Here is a 23660-nt window from a genome sequence, read left to right as displayed (position 1 = left end):
GTAGCTCAGCGGTTTAGCGCCTGCCTTTGGCCCAGGGCGCGATCCTGGAGACGCGCGATCCTGGAGACCCAGGATCGAGTCCCACGTGGGGCTCCCGGCATGGAGCCTGCTTCTCCCTCTGCCTGTGTCTCTGCCTCTCTCTTTCTATATGTCTATGATGAATAAATAAAATCTTAAAAAAAAAAAATACGAACCCAATAAAACATAGTTATGGTGATAATGATAAAAACTTTACATTAAAAAAGCTTTAAATCCTTTAGGCTAGATTTGCATGAATTTTGTTTCTAAACTAAAACAGTATCATAAAAAAAAATCCTCGTTTGAATGCTATGCACTTAATAAAAGAAAGAAAAAAAAAAGGCTACCATAGCTGAAAAAAAACCCATCAAGTTATTGTTTTGATGTCATAATTAGGAAGGGAAAATGAAAGTCAGCAAAACCATAGTTTTAGGAAAGTGGTTATTAGATTTTCTTCTTTCCACTGTGGAAAAAGTCCTTCCTATTGAAGAAGGCAGTGAAATTTTATCACAGCTATTGCTATTCATAAATCTTATATCTATTTTAATTCAATCTGGCCCTAGTCCCTGAGTCGCTGCACCACAATTTGATTACTATAACCATACTTTTTAACTGCTGTCAGGAAAGACAGCGCCTTATACAAACATCTGCCGGAACACATGCCTGCGTTCTCCAGCACCAGCCTTAAATCACACTCTGGTGATGAATCTTTATCTGACACTAATACTTTTTAACTTCATACAGACAATTAAAATGAATTGTAGCTAAATGCACATATAACAAATCAATTTAATCTTTGGTTGCATAGTAGCATATTTTGTAAATTTCCTAAACTTACTTTCTTACATGTATCTTTGTCTAGGTGTTAAAACTTCAACTTAACAGAAAGGAGTGGAGGTATTAATAAAGCACAGCTCTTATGATACTCCCATGTAGTTGCAAGCCTCAAAGAGTAATGACATTCGAAATTCATCACTGCCATTTAAAAAACTTCAACATTTATGTGTGGAAAGTGCCATACTGGGCTTCATAATAAGAGTGACCAAAGTTAAGTCTCTGCTGTCTAGGTATTAGTCAAATCAAAGTTCAGACAAAATCAGCTATGATGATAAACTGGATGAACATCATTGCTGCCTCCACACTCCCAAGATCTCTACTACACTACCAACCACATTTACTCTACAGTTAGTTATACCTGGGTCTCTTCATCTGCTTCATGCACCTGATGTCACAGACCACTGTCACACCCCCCACCACAAGGCACTGTGAAGTATGGTTCCCCCACGGTTGGCCATACGGCTACTCTTACTTCAAACTCCTCCAAGGCAGTTAGTCCTGTCCTATTTATCAGTGTCTAGCACAGAGCCAGTATGTAATAAATGTTTGAAACGAACCAGTACAGTATAGATGATTAGTAAATAATTTCTTGGCTGGATAGACAAATGAATCCACTCTGCACACCAGGAAGAGCAGTGGAAATAAAAAAGCATTTGTGGGACATACACTACATTCTATGTATGAGGCACTGTCCTGTTTCCCAGCCCCAGTAACTCACTTCTTTTTTTACGTATAAGAAAATTGAGGCTTACAAGATGCAGTAACTTACTCAACAGACACACCTGACAGATTTCACATGCACTGGTAAAGGGAAAATTTTGTTTTTAAATTTTAAATTTTTTCAATTATTAATAGTTTTTTGTTTTCTCTATAACAATGACTGTAAAAGAGTGTAGGAAAAACAACTGTGGTACTAGAGTAAGGAAAATGGAGTTGAACACCCACTATGCCACATACTAGTGGGGTACCCCTGAGTACATCACTTCTTTCTGAGCCTCGGTGTTCTCACCTATAAATGGAGGTAACACTCCTTACATCACAGCTTTGTTACAATCAATTAAAAGAGGAAAGTACCAACATACATGAAAAGATCAAAACTTCAAGAGTTCAAGTTTTCTCATCTATAACCTACATGTCACTGATGTCAATCACCTCCCCAATCACAAAATGATGGAACCTTAAAGCCAAGAGAAATCCAAGAGATCATCCAAGCTAAGTTCTTCATTCTAAATAGGCAGAAACTGAGGCTTAGAGATGGGAGGTGACTTGTCCCAGACCCCAGAGCATGACCAGGGCTAAAACCCACATCTTCTGATTCCACACCCATGTTCTATCATGTGGATTTCTAGTCCTAGAACTCAAGTTTCCATTTTGTAAATAGGAACGTCATTAAGAATGAAAATAAAAATCTCTGAAAATAAGAATACTTAGACTCTATGCCCAGCTGAGTGACCCTAAGCTGTCATTTGATTTCTCTGTAGAGTTCTCTTCAAGACAGTAAAATCAGGGCTTAGTACTTTGAAGGACAAGGAAATCTCTCTACTGCAAATTATACGAGCAAAGCGTCCCATATGAGGATACTCAGTGTAAAATCCCACCCCATGCCTAGCCTCACTACCCCTACAAGGATTGTCTCCTAAGCTTTCCCTGGAACCTCAGTGCTTGATATAGATTTCAATCAGATTTCATCTGCTAATCTGGTAATTAATTAGCTAGGAAGAAGATAGACTAGAGCAGTAATCTTATAATAAAAACATGTCCATGTGTTACCTCTTACTCTTCTAAACTCCAAGAATTACAATCAACATATTTTCTTAAATGACACCTGGCATCTGCCTCATCTAAAATTACTCTCTCATTTTCTCTTAACAGCCTGGTGAGCTGAGCTGAGCATCTGAGAGTACAGCCCATTTCAGAGAATAGGTACCAACTTCCTGGGCAATTTCTTAGCCAGAGTTCCAAAGCTGTCTGTGAAGTGGGAACAAAGAGGCTCCTGGCTCCCAGGTTACTCCCACCTCAAAGGCCCCAGCCTCAGATGCCCCAAATACAAACCAAACAAGCAGAGTACACTGCACACCTCTCACCCCACCAAAACTGTGTAGTGTCTTCAAAGACATGGTAAGAAGCTGTGATCTACAGTCACCAGGCCCAAACCAGCTCACAAAGGTAATATCTTGTCTCATCCTCGGCCCTGTTTCAGTGCTACCTTTTTTTTTAAAAGTAGGCTCCATATCCAGCATGGAGCCCAACACAGGGCTATAACTCACAACCCTGATATCAAGACCTGAGTTGAGATCAAGAGTCAGACACTTAACTAACTGAGCCACCCAGGCGCCCCTCAGCACTTCCTAATTCAAGGACGGAATCATCATCCATTCAGTTCTTCAAGCCAGAAGCAGATCAGGATATTGTCCTTGAAACCCCTCTCTCCCCTATTCCTTAACACTCCTACCATTTTTACTTACTAAATATCTCTTGAATTCATCCCTCCTTCTATATTACCAATAAGTAAGTCCAAGTTACCAGCTCTCCCAACTGGACCACTGCAAAAAGTTTCTTGATTGGTCTCTCTGGCCTCACAAACCCTCTTAGGTATATTCCCTTCAGCACAGCTCCAGTGATCTTTTCAAAACACAAATCTGATTACCTTACCTCCTCATTTAAACTTGTCCAAGGCTTGCCAATATTCTAAGGTTAAAGAGGACACTTCCACCAGACCTACATGGTCTGCCCCTGCAGCTTTACCTTGTACCACATCCTACCTCACCCTAGGGTCCCCAGTCACACAGCCTTCTTTCAGTTCCTCAAAACTGCCAAGCTACCCCTTGCCTCAGACCCTCCATTTGTCCTTTCTTCTTCCCCTTCATCATCTAGTTAGCTCTTATTCATCCTTCACTTCTCATATCGAGTCACCTTCACAGGGATACCAACTCTGACCCCTTAGACTAGGTCAGATGCCCCTATGATAATGCTCTGAAGGCTCCAACTACCTCTCCTGGTACTTAGTAACTAATTAGTTGGGATTATACTATTATGGCAATTTTGCATTCAGTTAGGGGACTGTTTACATAACATCTACCTTCTGCCAAGAGAAAAAGTTCCATGAGGTCAGAAACCAGGTATGTTTTTGCTTACCACTGAATCCAGATTCTACTTAACAGAGTCTAGTATGTAGTAGGCCCTCACTAAATATGAAACAAATGAATGGTACTATGGTAAAATGAAAAGAAACTAATAAATCTCTTAGCAATGGCCAGGTACCAGGCACTTTGCTGTGTATGCATTTCCCATTTTCGTTAAATCCTTGTGACAACATTGAAAAATGACATTAACTTCATTTTATACATACGAAAACAGGCTCAAAAAGGTAAAATAAGGGGCCCCTGGGTGGCACAGTTGGGCATCTGACTCTTGGTTTCGGCTCAGGTCATAATCTTGGGGTCCTGGGATCAAGCCCCACACTGGCTCTGCACTCAGTGTGGTCTGCTTGGGATTCTCTCTCTCTCCCTCTGGCCCTTCTGCTCATGCTGTCTCTCTTTCTTCTCTCATAAACAAATAAATCTTTAAAAAAAAAAAAAAGGTAAATTGATTTGCCTGATATCACCCAACAAGTAAATAGCAAAGTTGGAATTCTAATTCAAGCCTGACAAATATGTTCTTTCTATTGCAAAATTCTACCTGCCTTTGAAAAATCTCTAAAACCAATGGTCAATTCTACCTCTGACAGGAATTTCTAGAAGACTGCTCCACAACCAGAGGAAGCCTCTATAGACTGGCAGAAACAAGGCCTGGAGAGAAAGACCTCAGAATGGAGTACGCTAGTTTTAAGAATTTAATCTTCAGAGTACCTGGGTAGCTCAGTTGGTTAAGTATCTGCCTTTGGCTCAGGTCATGATCCCAGGGCCCTGGGTTCCTGCTCAGCAGGGAGCCTGCTTCCCTCTCCCGCTTCCCCTTCTTGTGCTCTCTCTGTGTATCAAATAAATAAATAAAATCCTTTAAAAAAGAACTCAGTCCTGAGAATTTAAAACTTCAGAGCAGAATGCTGAAAACACTATCTTTCATTGTAAGATTTCTATTTAATTCATTTTGAATGCCACCCATACAGAAATCCCCAAATCTCTCCTTGGGATATTCAGTATGATGTCAAGCAACAGGAAGAAAAGTGCACTAACACTATGTAAAGAGGAAATAATCTCATTAAAAGATGTTTTTAAATTAGTGAATTTGGTACTTCAATTAGTATACCATAATGTGTAAAGAGGTAGTGAATATCTAATATCTTACTTTAGAAACAGAACAGGCTGATAAAAACTAGTCTGTGAAAAAGAAGACTACCAAAATACAGTCACAGATAAGACGCCGAGAGAGTAACTGCTAAAATGATACTAGGACTTACTCTCCTTTCTTAAAAAGGTATGTAATGGGGCGCCTGGGTAGATCAGTTGGTTAAGTATGTGCCTTCAGCTAAGGTCATACATAATCTCAGGATCCTGGGAGCAAATCCTGCATTGGGCTCCCTGCTCAGCGGGAGCCTGCTCTTCCCCCTTATGCTCTCTCTTTCTCAAATAAATAAATAAAATCTTTAAAAAATAAAAATAAAAAGGCATGTAAAAAGAAGCAAGTGAAAGAGCAGGACATACAGCTCCTAGTTTAAAATGCTCTAATTCAAAACAGTCTTATATTCTCTCTCAATGGGCACAAAGCAAGTAAACCCCAGAGACTTTTCCCCAAAAGGGTTGGGGGCTGGTCAACCTGAGGGGAGGAAAAGAAAGACACTCAAAAGCCAGAGGCTCTTAGGCAGGCTCAAAGCTATACGGCAACTCAGGCAGCCCTAAGCAAAAGCTGCTGTCTAGAATCATAACCGGCAATAAAGTCCAGACTATAATTTTTTTGGAAAGAGACCCTGAACTAAAATCGCTTAACGTATTAGAGGAGACCATTCACATTATAATAGCAAATATTCCAAGTTCAAATGAGGAGCATTTTCCTCTTGAGGGAATTTTTTTAAACATAATTTCAATTCGCTGACCTTTTCTGAGTTTGCCACATTTCTCAGTGGCTCCATGCTTTTCTGAGAAGTTTTAAGTGACTTTCTTTGAAGAGAGCTATTTAATGCCAATGATTGTAGAAAAAATTTGTTCATAATTATCCAGACATAGAGTGGAACAATGCTGAAACAAGAGCAGCATGCAAAAATGTATTTAAGGACTATCATCCCAAAATGCTGCTAAAAGCTATTAACCAGTATGTGTTAATTGCCACAGCATTCATATTAATTTTCACTTCAGGCTCGACATTGTGGAATATTTCCCCTGATACATTTTAAACAAAGTTTAATTTAAGGAACTGCTTCTATCAACACTTATGAAAATTAACAGCCAAGCAATTAGCACTCATGAATTATCCCTTCCCCCATGCTCTCTGCAGCTCCAGTTAAAACAGTTTCTAACAGAGAAATGGTTACTTTCTAATAAGTTAACACAATCAAAGTCACAGTTGTCTATATGAACAAGAACAGGTTCTACTTTTTTAAGCCACTTGTTAAGGCAAATATTCTCCTTATGTTTAGAGTAGAATTTAGGTAAGTCAAATAAATATTTAACATTTTATTTTTTTATCTTTTAAAGATTTTATTTATTTATTCATGAGAGACAGAGAGAGAGAGAGAGAGAGAGGGAGAAACACAGGCAGAGGGAGAAGCAAGCTCCATGCAGAGAGCCTGATGTGGGGATCAATCCCAGAACTCCAGGATCACGCCCTGGGCTGAAGGCAGGCACTAAACCCCTGAGCTACCCAGGGATCCCAATATTTAACATTTTAGTAAACTGCCAAGCAATGACTAATACTGAACCACCTTCTCATATGATGTTTAAAAATAAAAATAAAAAAAGGAAATAGGAAATAATTAGTTGACTCAATCTTCCTATTTAAAGTTAAATGTTGCTCTCTGTGTGTCTCTCATGAATAAATAAATAAAATATTTTAAAAAGGGCACGGGGGGCGGGGGGGTGGTGGTGGGGGGTGAGCGGGGAATCCCTGGGTGGCTCAGTGGTTTGGCGCCTGCCTTCGGCCCTGGGCGTGATCCTGGAGTCCCAGGATCAAGTCCCACATCGGACTCCCTGCATGGAGCCTGCTTCTCCCTCTGCCTCTCTCTCTCTCTGTGTCTCTCATGAATAAATAAGTAAAATCTTTAAAAAAAATAAAGTTAAAGGTCAAACCTCACTGGACTCCTTGAACTTCAGACAGATCACCTTCACCCTGTCTGCTGCACATCTTATTTAACAATGCTATTCTAAACTCCTGGTTTTAAGAACACATTTCCTCTCACTCAATCCTGTCAATAATTTAATGAAGTACATAGAAGAGACAGCATCACTGGCCCTCATCGTTTACAAAGAAAGAGGGGCAGAAGTAAGATATTTGTTGAGTGCTTCCTATTATGTGCTACATGTCTTGGTAAACAGACCTTACCTCAATTAATCCTCACAAGAAAGCTATATTATCATCATCTCAACCCACATATGAGGACTGGAGCTTCATGAGGTTAAGTAATTATCCTGAGGTCACAGTGTTAAGTGGTGGAGTCAGGATTCCAACTCAAGTCTTACTACAAAATAGGTCACAAAGTAAATTACACTGCTCCTCATTGTGTTAGGTGCTCTATCCTAGTATTATCCTATTTGATGGTATCATCAGCCTTGTGAGGAAGGATCACCCATTTCTTTTACAGGTAAAGAAACTGAGGTTTGGAGAGATGGGAAACCTGATCAAGACATCACAACTGATAATATCATTTCTTTGTTAGTAACTATATTAACAGGAAATGGTATTTAAAATTCTAATTGGGCGGGGGTGGGGGGAGCCTGGGTGGCTCAGTTGGTTAAGTGGCTGCCTTCCATTTCGGTCATGATTTTAGGGTCCTGAAATGGAGCCCTGAGTTGGGGGGGGAGGGGGGGCGTCCCTGCTCGGCAGGGAGTCTGTTCCTTGCTCTCCCTGCTGCTCCCCCTGCTTGTATGCCTCTCTTTCTCTCTCAAATAAATAAAATCTTAAAATAAAATAAAATAAAATAAAATTCAATAAAATAAAATAATAAAATTATAATGGGGGTGCCTCGGTGGCTCAGTTGGTCAAGCAGCTGACTCTGGATCTCAGCTCACATCTTGATCTCAGGGCTGTGAGTTCAAGCCCTGGTTTGTGTTCCAAGTTGGGTTTGGAGCCTACTTAAAGAAATAAAATAAGGGGTGCCTGGGTAGCTTAGTTGGTTAAGTGTCTGTCTTCAGCTCAGGTCATAATCCTGGGATCCTGGGACTGATCCCCCCATCAGGCTCCCTGCTCTCTCTCTCAAGTAAATAAATAAAATCTTCTGGTAAATAAATAAGTAAAAAATAAAATAAAATTATATTGGTCTACTAACAATGATAGTATTTGTAAACTCAGTTTAACCAGAATAGTGGTGACATACTAGCAAAAGTTTCTTATGTAAGTGATAAGCCATGGAATGGAAAGGGATAGATACTTGGAAAAACATGACCTTATCTGAGATAGGTAGAAAGGGCAGAAATCCACATTCAGGGATACTTAAATCAGTGCTGAGTGTTCATTTCTCAGTAGAGCCCACTCCTTCATCACCTCAAAGCAACTCCTTATCACACCCAACATATCCCCATACAGTGAAGTCAGGACTGTCACAAGAAATTTTCTGATTTTCTCAATCTCTAGAACAAAGATTTTGTGTTAGTAATTAGTCTATTTGAGATCCTATTTTCAACAAGCTCAAAAAATGCAGGCAGACGGCTGAGCTGGTTTTGCCCTCTACGACCAAGCATTCCCTAAAACCATGTGCATTCTATTTTGGATTTTTTTCAAATGATTAGCAAACAGAGTTACTAATAATCAACAAATCAAAAACAGGTCAAGATAGCCTCGTCAATTTACCAAAAAAATAATATAAACATAGTAAGAAACCAATCCAAAAAACTATTAAAATTACAATAAAGCATATGCCTAAACACAGGCTTTCCCTCTCAACTGTAAGCTTCCAAAAAATTATTCATCAGTCACAATTTTTAAAAATGAAATTATTAACCTGCTATAGGAACTAAAAATTATTCGGAAGTATTCACTTTCATTTAGCACAATAGCTAAGAGATGCTTACCCTTAGATTCACTAAAACCAACAACAATCCAGTCTACACAAACCATTAAAGACATTAGATATGCTGGCTTACCTACAATGTAATTATAAAGCCATACCAAAAACAAAATTCTTTTTTCAAACCTAATGCTAGTTTAATCTTAAGGAGGATTTCACAGCAGTTAGTCTCTTGAGGAAATACATAATTAAGTAGTTTTTTAGCATATTTAATTAGACCCCAAACTCTTCTCTGTCCCCTTCTCTCCCCAATTATGTACCATTTGCCCAAGAGACCTAGGCAACTCAGTTAATTATGTAAATAAGGCAAGCGTTATTCCCAAGAAAAGCACTGTGAATAACTGTACGGGGAAAAAACTGTACATATCTTAGTGGCTTTAACAAACCTTTGCAGGGAAAAAAAAGGGGGACTATCAAAATACATAAAAAACTCCTAAAAAAAAAAAAAAAAGGCAGCCCCAGTAGCGCATCAGTTTAGCGCCGCCTGCAGCCTAGGGCGTGATCCTGGAGATTCTGGATGGAGTCCCACATCGGGCTCCCTGCATGGAGCCTGCTTCTTCCTCTGCCTGTGTCTCTGCCTGTGTGTGTGTGTGTCTCTATTAATAAGTAAATTTTTTAAAAATCTTTAAAAAATTAAAAAAAACCTCTTAGATTTGAGGTAAAAAGCATGGGGTTCAATGACAAGATGGTGAATCATTAAAACAGGACACTCATTTCACTTCTTAAATATGAGCTGAATAAAAATAAAATAATTTTAAGTTACAACAGTAACAAAAATTTAGTGCTGAACGTCAAATGATTTATGGGAAGAATCAATCTGGAAATTATTAAAGTCGACTCTCACAGAAAAGGCTTTATTATCAAGGGGTTGACATGATCTTAACTCTAGAGGCAGCCATGGTGCTGTTATAACTACTACAATCCCATTATTATGCAATCACAAAATGCTAATTTGATCATTTTGAGGTGTTATTTGAATAGTCATTTTAATTTCTAGGTTACAAAAAGGCTTGACTCAAGTATAATTCTCTATTAATCATTGAGATGTCATTGAATATCATATTGATGCATTTCACAAAGATAAAGACTAATTTAATATGTACAGTACAATATCCTTCAAATATTAGCCACTTTCATTACATATCTGCCAAATGCATCAATATTAAATAATAGATGAGAACAAGGGTTTAATTGTATTTTAGCATTTGTAATATGGAAGATAATAATAAAATAGCACCACCATTACCAGATAGACTTATCAATATATAAATCTTTCTTAATCAAAGTGTAATGGTGACTGCTCCATGTGCATATCCTTTACTGATTACAAACAGATTTGATATGACAAAAGCATTGAGAGCCTTAAGTGTAAACATATCTAGCAAAAGTAATTCCTTTGTGACTGAGGAAATGGCTTCTTCATATTATTTTTTTTATTTCTCCTTGGCACTCCAAAGTTAGATATATACCAAGGATACCTGACAACTTTCTGTCAAATCCAAAGCTAAGTAATTTATATAAAATGAAATCTAATGGTATAATAAGAATTCTAAGACATAACATTTTAAAAGATCTGTGCTATTTTGTTGGCATCAAAGTATATTTACATAGTAATTATTCCAGCAATTATGTCCTCAAACAATGAGATGGTATCAGGCAACAGAAGCAAGTAAATTCCAGCCATGTAACCTAATACCAATAGCTTTCACATATCTAAATGAATCAACTGTAGTATTAAAAAAAAGGGGGGGGGGCAGCCTGGTGGCGGAGCGGTTTGGTGCCGCCTGCAGCCTGGGGTGTGATCCTGGAGACCCGGAATCGAGTCCCACATCGGGCTCCCTGCATGGAGCCTGCTTCTCCCTCTGCCTGTGTCTCTGCCTCTCTCTCTGTGTCTATGAATAAATAAATAAAATCTTAAAAAAAAAAAAAAAAACCTACAGTCCAAATCTCTATTTTCCAGAGACTGACATTCCTGTCCCCTAGTGGGACCTTTTCTTCTCTTTGCTACATTCCACAAGAAGAAACGGGAGTTGGGAGTTGCGGGAGTTGCTGAGTTGCGGAGTTGCAGTTGCGGCAGGGGCAGGTTAAAGAGAAGCTTTACATCAATACAATCTCTCATTTACTAAAAGCACTTTCAGATTTTTTTGAAAGCAACTCCTGAGCAGATTAGTATCTTATGTAACTTATACATTTTGTTTCTAGCTCTTGGCTCTCCTTTCTCACCAACATCAATAACCTCACTTGCCCATGGCCATACATGCTTACTTAAACCTATGAAACATGCTGAACCTTATGAGGTAAAAGTGTTTCGAAGAAAAAACATATCCTTGCTCAAAGGTGACTACTGACAGAACCAGCACATAACCAGAAGTTGAATATGAAAAAATGCAAACATAAGCAAAGAGCTGTGTTTATTAATTGCAGTGGTGTTAAAGTAAGACAAATTGTACACAACCTCTCTAGGCAACAAGCTATCACTCAGCATCCCCAGGCCACTACCAGACAGCAATATCATGGCAATAAATATAAAAATCAACTGCTACTGTCTCCTGAAAGCAGCTCAGCTCAGCTTCGATGGCAGGGAATGTGAGGAGAGAGGGTGCTGCAAGTGGAACTAGGCTCCACCTAAAACAGCGGCCATTTTCCTAAAAGGCAAATAGACATGTTTGAATTTTAAAACTGCAAATTCTTAGAACAGAAAAAAATAAAGTCATTTTGCATAATGAGTGTCAAACAAGAGTCCCTACAATGAAATACTAACATAGAAACAACAGTCGAGAACTCTAAAGTAAAGCTTTAACCTCAACAATTTCTACAGTTATAATAAAGAATCAGACCAAAACAATGCAAATTGCCTCCCAGAATCACTCCCAAAGCGTTCCCAACACAATCAGGCCTTGATTAATCACAACCCAACTAACCCAAAACCTCAAGTATACTTGGAAGATCAAACAGGAAAAAAAAAAAAAAAAAAAAAAAAAAAAAAACCACATCCAAATATCTCAAGGCTATTTTTGTCTTAATCCCTGAACATACCACTGTGGAAACGATATTAAGCCCAAATTCAGACCTTTTCATATCCTTGGTCATAGAAAATGCGAATGACATTCTATGATTACTTAGAGTCATTTTTGAAACCCTGAATCTAATAATAATAATACAACAAAACAATTCCACTCAACTGAGGTTTTATTTAAAAAGACAAAATTTTATTTTTACTTACCTTGCCATCAAACTTGGAATACTCATTAAAGGGGTTATTCAGCTGCAGAGGGCACTGCTCCAGTCGTACAGATAATATTGACTGCTTTCCAGAACTTGGCGGTTTCTCTTTAAGGGACTTTTTTTCAAACAGTGACTTTAACTCCTGGGCTGTGATATAAGAGGAAGATAAAAAATGTCCTTGTGATTACACAGAGAGACAGCCTATCTACCTTCCCTAGCATGTCTTCCTTGGAATCTTAAGGAAAGTATCCAGTGTTCATATTTGGCTCTGATATGTGCAAAAAGCTTCATATATACTTCGATGTTTGCACACTGAAAAGGCAAAGCCCTGAAATAGGTAAGGATGGTCAATTTAGGAGGAATAGGGCTTAAGGAGTGGGGCAGAGTAAAACCAACAGAGCAGACATTCTTTAACAAGAACATTCAAAGCTAAGTGACCTGAGCTTTGGCCTGGCTTTGGCACTAAGAGATGTTGATAGTGGACACTTCACTAAAGCTCTCTGGGCTTGCTGAACTAGATAATCTTGAAAATCTCTCCTAGCTCTAATACTGTGGGATTTTGGAATACTAGTTCTTCAAAGTGAAGGTCTGTATCTTAATTCTCTCATACTCCCTAATACACCTAGCACAAAATCTGGAAGACAAAGATGAGGAGGAGGAGGAAAAGGAGAAAGAATATAACAGCAGCTAACAATTACTGAGCAAGCCAAGCCAATGTATCTCAATTACTCCTCATAACAACCTTATGAGGCAGATACTAGCATTATCTTAATTTTGACAGTGTGGAAACTGAAACTTAGAATACTTTTATTAGCCTTAGACAACACAGCTAGTAAATAGCGGAGCCAAGATTTGCAATCAGGCAAGGCTCTTAGCCATTAGGCACTAATGAACAAAGTTGACCCTCAATAAATTTTGTTGCATAAATCAATGAATAAAATAATGATTGAAGGAATTAAAATTAAATTATTATTAAATCAGAATCTTTACCTCTTACTCATTAGTGAATCAAGACAAGTTAGTTCCATATCTTCTCAAAGATCATTTAAGTGCCCATATTAATCTGAGTATCACTTAAGGTAGTAGCTAGGTAAGTACATGAAGACTTATTACACTTTTTATTTTTGTAAATATTAGAAAGTTTCCATACTTAAATTTTAAAATCAATCTTAAATCTTAAAATCTACAATGAATAGGTTCAAACCCATTCCATTCTTGAGCATAGCCAAACTGAACTTTGAGAAATCAAACAGAACTCTGAAAGAGTGACTTAGAACTTTTAAAATTGTAAATAAAACCATCTTTTCAACAAACCAGTAGGACAAATTTATCAACTGAGTCCTATAAGTTTAAGTGGCAAACCAGGAGAAAAGAATCTAATTTTTTTTTTTAAATGTGCCACCTGACTATCCAATTCCAAAATCTGAATATATGTAAGTTCGACAATGTTAAGCACACATTTGAAAAAGTTTTAGATTACATGGCATTTTAAATATTACAAGTATTATTCCACATGTTATCTATTAACAGTTTCACTGATACACTTTGGAAAACAATAACCCCTTATTAAATATCAACTATGGGTCAGGAACAATGCTAGGTGTTTTCTCAACTTGTCCTCAAAGTTTTGAGATGGGTTACTACTCATGATGAACAAACTGAGGTGTAGGAAACATAAGTAACTTATGAAAGTTATACAACTATTATCAGTAAGGTTGGGAGTGAAGTGATGATATATTAGCAATTCCATTCTCCACTAATTCAAACTTAGACCTCTTTCCTCAACCTCTGACCCTTCCTTCTTCCTTCCTTCCTTTCTTTTCCCTTCCTCCTCCTTCTTTCCTCCCTCCCTCCCTCCCTCCTGGGTCACAGAGAAATAGAAACAACGAAAAGAGAACTTCTGCATGTTCTCACCTACACCTCTACTTGTCTTGCCTATTACTGTGCCTAAGCCCCTACCTCAGGCCAGCCCCTCCTTTGTGCACTCAAGGGCTGACTTCTTGCTGACTCAAGGGCAACACTCAAGCAATCTCTCCCATTTTCAGCTTTCTCTCTTACTGGATTAGTTGTGTAAGCACACAAAAATACTGAAATACTGCTCAGTAAAAAAAGGGGGGGGGCACCTGGGTGGCTTAGTCAATTGAACGTGTGACTCTTGGTTTTTGGCTCAGGTCATGATCTCAGGGTCCCAGGATCAAGCCAAATGTTGGGCTCGTGCAGGCAAGGAATCTGCTTGAGGATTTTCTCTCCCCCTGCCTCTGGCCCTCCCCCTGCTTACATGCATGCACTCTCTTTCTCTCTCTCCCAAATAAATAAATCTTTTAAAACAAACAAGTAAATAAAAATAAATCTAATAAATCCTCCTTTGATCCTTTACTCCCTTTCCAGTTACTAGGCCATCTTTCTCCTCCTCAAAATGACTATATTCTTCCTGTCCAGTTTCTCTCCTCCCATTCCCTGGAACCCACTCCAATCAGGCCCTTCCCCATCACTCCACGAAAGCAGTTTTTTAGGTCACCAATGATCCCCTTATTGCTAAATCTATGGGTAAATTTTGAATCCTCATCTTTCAAGACCTTGTGACAGCATTTGAAACAGTTCATCACTCACTTCTTTTTGAAACCGCTTTTTCAATTGGTTTCTAGGACTCCATTCCATCTGGTTCTCATGCTATCTTGCAGGATACTCTTGGTTTCCTTGCCAATTCCTCATTTTCCCCTCAAATCTTTGGCATTCCTCAAATCATAGTTTTTGGGCCTTTTCTTTTCTCTATGTACATTCACACTCTTAGTGATTATCCAGCCTTCTGTTTTAAATATTATCAATTTGAGGGCAGCCCCCGTGGCTCAGCAGTTTAGCACCACCTTCAGGCCAGGGCCTGATCCTGGAAACCCGGGATCAAGACCCATGTCAGTAGAAACGACAAATACCCACCATTTGCTTCAACGTGGATGGAACTGGAGGGTATTATGCTGAGTGAAGTAAGTCAATCGGAGAAGGACAGTGTATGTTCTCACTCATTTGGGGAATATAAACAATAGTGAAAGGGAATATAAGGGAAGGGAGAAGAAATGTGTGGGAAATATCAGAAAGGGAGACAGAACATAAAGACTCCTAACTCTGGGAAACGAACTAGGGGTGGTGGAAGGGGAGGAGGGCGGGGGGTGGGGGGAATGGGTGACGGGCACTGAGGAGGGCACTTGACGGGATGAGCACTGAGTGTTATTCTGTATGTTGGTAAATTGAACACCAATAAAAAATAAATTTATTAAAGAAAAAAAAAAGACCCATGTCAGGCTCCCTGCATAGAGCCTGCTTCTCCCTCTCCCTGTGTCTCTGCCTCCCTCTCTCTCTCTGTATCACTCATTAATTTAAAAAAAAAAATCTTTAAATATTATCAACTTGAGGTGAAACTAAGTTGTGGTAATATAAATCAGAACAACAGCTGTCTCTGGGGAGTAGCCTGACTAGAAAGAGGGACAAGGGAACTTTCTGGGGCACAGAAATGCTCTATACCCTGATTGGGATGCAGTTACACAGGTGTATATATTTGTCATAAGTCATCAAACTGCACACTTAACATCTGTACATTTCAGAATATAGAAAACATACCACAATAAAAAAATGAATAAAAAGGGAAAACTTAAATAAATATCCTCTACATGCTGATAGCTCCCAAATAATTACTCATAGACCTAAACACTCCCTGAAATTACAGGCTCATATATTCAACTATTTGATACCTCCACTTGGAGGTCTAATAGGTATCTCGAAGTTTACATGTCCATAACCCAACTCTTATTTATTTATTTATTTATTTATTTATTTATTTATTTATTCATGAAAGAGAGAGAGGCAGAAACACAGGCAGAGGGAGAAGCAGGCTCTATGCAGTTAGCCCGACGTGAGACTCGATCCCAGGTCCCCAGGATTAGGCTCTGGGCTGAAGGTGGCGCTAAACCGCTAAGCCACTCGGGCTGCCCCATAACCCAACTCTTGATCTTCCTCCAAATCTGCCCCTTTCACAGGCTTCTCCTTCTCAGTTAATGGTAACCGAATCGTGTTAGGCAAAAACTTGGGAGTCATCTCCACTCTTCTGTTTCTCTCATGTCTAATATCCTATCCATCAACAGATATCTCAGGATATAACCAGAACCACTTCCACAGCTACCAACACTAGATTATTACCACCACCTTCAAACATCTTGTTTCTCCCCTTGCCTCCCCTAGGCCCACTCCTGCCCCTCTCTTTCCAACAGCAGCCAACAGGAATCTTTTAAAATGTTAAGTTGGGCAGCCCGGGTGGCTCAGCAATTTAGCCCCGCCTTCGGCCCAGGCGTGATCCTGGAAACCCAGGATAGAGTCCTGCGTCTGGCTCCTTGCATGGAGCCTGCTTCTCCCTCCGCCTCTCTCTCTCTCTCTCTCTCTCTCTCTGATGAATAGATAAATAAAATCTTTTAAAAAATAAATAAATAAATAAAATGTTAAGTAGTAAACATCATAATAAGAAGAAAACTGATCAATTTTACCACATAAAATAAAAATCTTTGTATAGGAAAAAATTAGCAAAGTAAAAAGAAAAATGATAAACTAGGAAAAAACAAAAATTAATTTTCCTATTATACAAAGATTTTATTTTTTAAAGATTTTATTTATTTATTTATGAGAGACACAGAGAGAGAGAGGGGCAGAGACACAGGCAGAGGAAGAAGCATCCCCTCTGGGACTCGATCCCTGGTCTCCCTGTGATCACACCCTGAGCTGAAGGTGGTGCTAAACCACTGAGCCACCCGGGCTACCCTATACAAAGATTTTAAAAGTAGAGAAGACACTGACCAACAACTCTATGGAAAAATGGACAAAAAAATATGAAATGTCCACAAAAAAAGGTATTCAAATGGCTCTTAATAAGTGGAAAGATGCTCAACCACATTTATAATAAGGGATATGCAAATTAAAATTATGCTGAGACACTATTCCACATCTATTAAATTGGCAAAAATCTAAAAGTTTATGACTATGGGAAATAACACTCTGCACACTATTGGAGGAAGGCAAAACAGAAAAAACACCTATGGGGGTGCCTGGGTGGCTCAGTGAGTTAAGCGTCTGCCTTTGGCTCAGGTCATGATCTCAGAGGCCTGGGATCAAGCCCCATATTGGACTCCCTATTCAGCAGGGAGTCTGCTTCTCCTTCTTCCTCTACCCTTCCCTGTTCCCCCAACTCATGCTCTCTCTCTCTCTCATTCTGTCTCTCTCTAATAAACAAAATCTTTTTATAAAATCAAAATCTTTGGGACGCCTGGGTGGCTCAGTGGTTGAGTGCCTGCCTTTGGGTCAGGATGTGATCCTGGAGTCCTTCCTGCATGGAGCCTGCTTCTGTCTCTGCCTTTCTGTGTGTGTGTGTGTGGTGTGTGTGTGTGTGTGTGTATGTCTTTCATGAATAAAAAGTAAAATCTTTAGGGAAAAAAAATCTTAAAAAAAAAAAAGAAAAGAAAAGAGAAAAACACTTGTGGAGGGGTATTTGGCAATACTGAGGGAAATCACACATTTATGCTTTGACCCAACAATACCACCTAGAGGATTTTTAGATACACTGGGGAAAACAAACAAAATACAACACAAAAGGGGCCCCTGGGTAGCTCAGCGCCTGAGCATCTGCCTTTGGCTCAGGATCCCAAGATTGTGGGATATAGTCCTGCATCAGGCTTCCCTGCATGGAGCCTGCTTCTCCCTCTGCCTGTGTCTCTGCCTCTCTCTCTCTCATGAATAAATAAAATATTTAAAAAAAAAATACAACACAACACACATGCATTAGGCTATTCACTGCAGCGCTTTGCAACAACAAAAGTCTGAGAATAACCAAATGTCCTTCAACAGGAAACTAGTTGGCTAAACTACAGCACATCAATGTGACAAAATACTATGAAGCATTAAAATGGAATGAAGCTTATCTCTATATATTCACCAGGGTAATTCCCAGAATGTGTTGCTAAGTGAAATAAGTTTTGAATAAAACAGTATGTACAGTATGCTTTCTTTTTGAAGATTATATTTATTTATTTGAGAGAGAGAGTGTGAGAGAGCATGAGCAGGGGAGGGGCAGAGGGAGAAGCAGACTCTCCGCTGAGCAGGGGGCCTGATAGAGCTCAATCCCAGGACCTAGAGATCAAGACCTAAACTGAAGGCAGACATTTAACAAACTAAGCCACTCAGGAGCCCCTAACCTAAAAAGAATATGAATATAAATATGCTTATATAGAGATTTAAGTGAACAGAAGAACAAAAACCTTTTTTAAATTGACTATCTAGGGGCACCTGAGTGGCTCAGTCAGTTAAGCATCCAACTCTAGACTCAGGCCATGATCTCAGGGTTGTTAAGACAGAACCCTGAGTTGGGCTCTGTGCTAGACATGGAGCCTACTTAAAATATTCTCTCTCCCTCTACCTTTGCCCCCCACCCATCCTTTCTAAATAAATAGATAGATAGATAGATAGATAGATAACTACCTATAATAATAGAAGGGACAGGAATTGAAGCTAGATTTCTCTGATTTTACCTTGTTTTATGCATTCAACTTTAGAGCCATATAAATGTCTTATATAGTTATTAAAGAAAATTAGAAGTGAAATCTCTAAAAATAAAAGCAAAATGAAATGAACAAACCTAAGTATAATATTGAGTTGGCATTTTAACTAGAAAGAGAGAAATTATTTTAAGTAACTTTATCACACAGCAATTTGTATGTTCCCTAATGGAACATATCAAAAGGGAAAAAAAACCTTAAACTATTTTTAGTAATCACAGTGTTAGTAATGATAGTGATGTTTCTATTCTGGAACCACGATTTTCAGCATAAGAAAAAATACATAAACATAAAATCAAAGTAAACACTCTGTAATACTAAATACATATAGGAATTATCAGCATTAACTCACAATGTATTTCCTCTTAAATTTATCTTTTTCTGAGCCCTATCCCCTAAAAGGCCTACAAGCAAAAAAAACAATTCAGTAAGCATCTCTAGACTTCAAGTTTTGGTCTTTCAGTGCCATTTACCACTAAAAAAGAACCAACTCTCTAAACAAATGGCCAATTCTGGCCAGATCTACGGAAGGAAGTATGTAAGAATCAAGCATTTATCCTGTCTTTTCTGTAGGAACTATATCTGAGAATAACCAAATAATAGAGTAGGAAAAGTTCTTTATAGGAAAACCGATAAAATTAGAATCACTATTTTGCAACTCTGATGAAATAATTCATCTAGGTAATGCCCATCAATGGCCACTAAAACCATTAGAAGAAAAGCTGATGGGAGTAACTTAATAATGGGTGAACAACACCTAATTCTACCATCAATCTGAACTTCACAAAAAAAGACAAGAAGACATTCCATATTTCCTGATATGATGCAATATGAAGTTTAGATCAGTATATACAGAATATTCTTATCAAAAAATCAAGCTTCAATCTAAGCAAGTTTTATATCCAACTCCCTGTTTATAGGAAATAAAGAGGGCAGAGGAACATATTAAATGAGACCACAAAGATACAATTAGCAAAGTCTAGAATGTAGGAAATTCAATAGGACAAATGACCCAGTTTCTTAGATAAATTACAATGAAAAAAAGTAAAGGAGAATCTACAGATTAAAAAGGAAATGGAACACGTCAAACAAACATGTGGACCTTACATCTAGACCTGAATGAACTGGCAAAAGAAAAAGAAAGAAACATTTGAGACAATCAAGGAAATATTTGTTAATATCAAAGAATTCCTGCTAATTTTTTGGAAAAGTGGTAGTACTGCAGTTTTCTTATGCATTTAAAAATACACAAGTAGGGCAGCCCGGATGGTGCAGCAGTTTAGTGCTGCCTACAGCCCGGGGTGTGATCCTGGAGAACCTGGATCGAATCCCACGTCGGGGTCCCTGCATGGAGCCTGCTTCTCCCTTTGCCTGTGTCTCTACCTCTCTCTCTGTCTCTCATGAATAAATAAAAATAAAATCTTTAAAAAAAAAAATACACAAGTAGGAGGATCCCTGAGTGGCTCAGTGGTTTGGTGCCTGTCTTTGGCCTGGGGCATGATCCTGGAGTCCTGGGATCGAGTCCTGCATCAGGCTCCCTGCATGGAGCCTGCTTCTCCCTCTGCCTGTGTCTCTGCCTCTGTGTGTGTGTGTGTGTGTGTGTGTGTGTGTTTCTCATGAATAAATGAATAAAATCTTTAGAAAAATACACAAGTATTTAGGTATGAAATTATAATTTCATATTGTACATGGGATTGCTTAAAAATAATTGAGAGGGGTGCCTTCATGGGTCAGACTCTTGATTTCAGTGCAGGTCATGATCTAGAGGTCATGGGATAGAGCCCTGAGTCAGGCTCCAAGCTTAGCACGGAGTCTGCTTGAGATTGTCTCTCTCCCTCTTTCTTCTTCTGCCCCTCCATCCCCCCCCCCACTTGAGTGTTCTCTAAATACATACATACATACATACATACACACACACACATGACTGGTCATGATAATTGCTGAAGCTTGGGGTTCATGATACCATTCTATTTTTGCATATGTTTGAAATTTTCCATAATAAAAAACTGTTTAAATTTAAACCAGGGGTGGGGGGAGTAAGTAATTTATCAATCACATCACTACTCAGATCAAATCACCTTTTCCAGAGTAAAAATTAAGTTCCTTACAATATCCTCCATGATCAGCTCTCTCAATACCTCTCTAAGCCCACTCTTGCCCTTTTCTACTCTAGTCAGCAAGTAAGCATCCTTCTTCTCTATTCTTTGGATACACTGGGCAAACTTCCATCACAGAACCTTTGCACTTGTTCTTCATCTTAGGACGCCCATTTTCCAATATATGTCTGGCTTATTCCTTCAAGAACTGCTCAAGCATCACCTTTCCAATGAGGCCTTCCTTCCCTGATCACCCTATATAAAACAGCAGGATGCCAGGGTGGCTCAGTTGGTTAAGCGGCTGCTTTCAGCTCCAGTCATGATCTCCAGGTCCTGGGATCAAGTCCCGCATTTGGGTCCCTTCTCAGGGCAGGGAGTGTGCTTCTCCCTCTGCCCCACCCTTGCTCTCTCTCTCTCTCTCTCTCTCTCTCTCAAATAAATAAATAAAATCTTTTTTAAAAATAAAAAATGATAGCAAAATCTCCTACCTAGCATTCCTTATTCCCCCTTACCTGGCTATATTTTTCGCTATGCCACTTATCCCATTCTGACAATACTGGGTGTGTTTATTGTCTATCTACCCCACAAGATCCATGAAGACAGGGACTTTGTCTTGTTCACTGCTGTATTGTCTAAGGCTACAAGTACCTAGCTGTCCTTGCATATTTTAGGAGCTTAATAAAAACTTGTTAAATGATTAACTATGGACCAGAGAAGCAGAAAAAGTAGGGGATAAGGAGGCAAAAGCTGTGAGGATAAGGAGGCAAAAGAGAGGGAGAAAGGAGAGAGCAAATGGGCCCAAAGAAGCAGAAATGAAACCGGAGCTGGTAATGAGAGCTCTTCCTTCTGGTTCCAAGCTATTCATCAAGGCACAGGTGTACCTCTTGAGTTGCTCAACTTCAATCTGCTCTTTTTTTAAAAAAAAAACAAAACTTTTTTTTTCTTAAACATTTTATTTATTCATGAGAGACACAGAGAGAGAGAGAGAGAGAGAGAGAGAGAGAGAGAGGCAGAGACACAAGCAGAGGGAGAAGCAGGCTCCATGCAGGGAGCCCGATGCAGGATTCAATCCTGGGACTCCAGGATCACGCCCTGGGCCGAAGGCAGGCACTAAACCACTGAGCCACCCAGGGATCCCCCCCACCTGCCTTTTTTTTTTCAAGCTGCTCTTCAACTTCACTTGCTCTTTGTCATTTGCAGCTGAAGAGTTCTAATCAATATAAACAGTTGGAAGTCCCCAACAGAGAACTGAAAAAACAATAGCCTAGAAATTTAATTATCATCAGGCTTATGAAAAAGCACATAGGATAGTATTCAGGAAGATGGGAATACATATTAGAACTAGTAAGGATTCAGTTAGTGGCTGGATACAAAACAGATATATACAGATACATAAAGACAATAGATTCCTTCACAAGAGCAGTAAGAAAGTTATGGGGAAGAAGATGCTAATTACAAGGGTAGCATAAATACAAAACATCTGGAAATAACCTTAATAAGAAATGTAAAAGTGCAGGAACAATATGGAGACAAGACAAAACAATTTATGTACTATTGGTATATATAAAAAAAATACAAAAAAGATCGTAAGAAGTATGTTTAGAATATTTAAAATATATGTATCTATATAAATAGAATCTAGAAAAAATACACCAAAATCTTAACAAAAGCAGTTCCTCTGAATGTGAGAATACTTGTAGCTTATTTTCATTTTTATATTTTCTTTCAGATTTCCTATAATGAAATTTTCTTTTAACATAGAGGCCTTGGCAACTTTCCTCAACCTTGCCATTGCTAACACAGAGGAGGAAGGGAACAAGGGAACACAAGGCCTCAATACCCAAAGCTCCAGGGGCAGCTCCTTTCTGACAATAATATGGAAGAGAATGGGAGAGAGTAGAAATACTACAGTCTCTGGGGTCAGACTGGCCAGAAGAATAATTCTGGCTTTGCCACTTACTATTTGTAAGTAACTTGAAAAAGTTACTTAGCCTCTGTGCTCCAACTTTCTCACATACAATACAGAAATATTAACAGCTAAGTTGCTGGATTTGCATGAAGAGGAAACAAACTTGGTGGCTGGCATATTTATATGCCAGTGATCCCCAGCACTGGTTACTCCTAAGAATCACCCAGGGAGCTTCTGAAAAATACAGACTTATGGACCCTGATCCCTATCTTTTGAATTAGGAATTCCACAGGTAGGGCCAAAAATTTATACAGAAGCCATTATAACATGCACTTCTGGATGCATTTCTGATTTTTACAGTCATTGTATCTGGCAACTGCTGTTTTAGGGAACCAATACTAGAAAAGACATAAAGAAAACTTCAAGAATATTCATAAATAATTGATATACACACTACATTATTTCTGAGTTATTATTTAATTCATGTGTAAATAGCTTTGTCTTTTTACTAGACTTCAAACTTCTAGAGGGCAGGAATTATTTATTTCCCAATCACCTAGCACAGAATTATTATGCACACAGAAGGTATGGAAGAAAAGTTTGTTAAATGACTCAGCGATAATAAATTTTGTAAGGCATATTACCAACACCATTTTAAAGCAATAAAATTTAAAATACTGGGGCTTGGGGCACCAGGCTAGCTCAGTTGGGAAGAGCACACAACTCTTGATTTTGGGGTCTTAAGTTTAAGCCCCGCGTTCGAGAAAAAAAAAAAAAAGCCCCGCGTTCGGTGTAGAGATTACTTAAAAATAAAATCTTAAATATAAATATAAATA

The 23660-nt window shown here is 38.8% G+C and overlaps 1 protein-coding gene and 1 long non-coding RNA gene across 17 annotated transcripts in view; one reads left to right on the top strand and one right to left on the bottom strand.

Annotated features, from left to right (window-relative positions):
• The window catches only part of MAPKAP1 (MAPK associated protein 1), a 253255-nt gene that overhangs the window by 194347 nt on the left and 35248 nt on the right, over nucleotides 1-23660 (bottom strand). For all 15 annotated transcript variants that reach the window (XR_007413273.1, XM_049115024.1, XM_049115026.1 and 12 more), the window contains one exon: nucleotides 12231-12379. Coding sequence is in view for 13 of the 15 variants with exons in the window: in XM_049115024.1 (XP_048970981.1) it covers nucleotides 12231-12379 (149 nt within the window). In the remaining 2 variants the exon portion in view is untranslated. The remainder of the gene's footprint in view (nucleotides 1-12230; nucleotides 12380-23660) is intronic.
• LOC112677212 (uncharacterized) lies at nucleotides 2075-5015 on the top strand. Of its 2 annotated transcripts, none has more exons than XR_003146918.3 (3): nucleotides 2075-2116; nucleotides 2728-3021; nucleotides 4583-5015. It is a non-coding gene; the product is annotated as an uncharacterized LOC112677212 (long non-coding RNA). The 2 variants fall into 2 exon arrangements; XR_003146917.3 differs by having other exon boundaries at nucleotides 2075-2555.

The sequence above is a fragment of the Canis lupus genome, chromosome 9, assembly GCF_003254725.2.
Source record: "Canis lupus dingo isolate Sandy chromosome 9, ASM325472v2, whole genome shotgun sequence".
NCBI lineage: Eukaryota > Metazoa > Chordata > Mammalia > Carnivora > Canidae > Canis > Canis lupus.
This window is presented reverse-complemented; position numbering and strand designations above follow the sequence as displayed.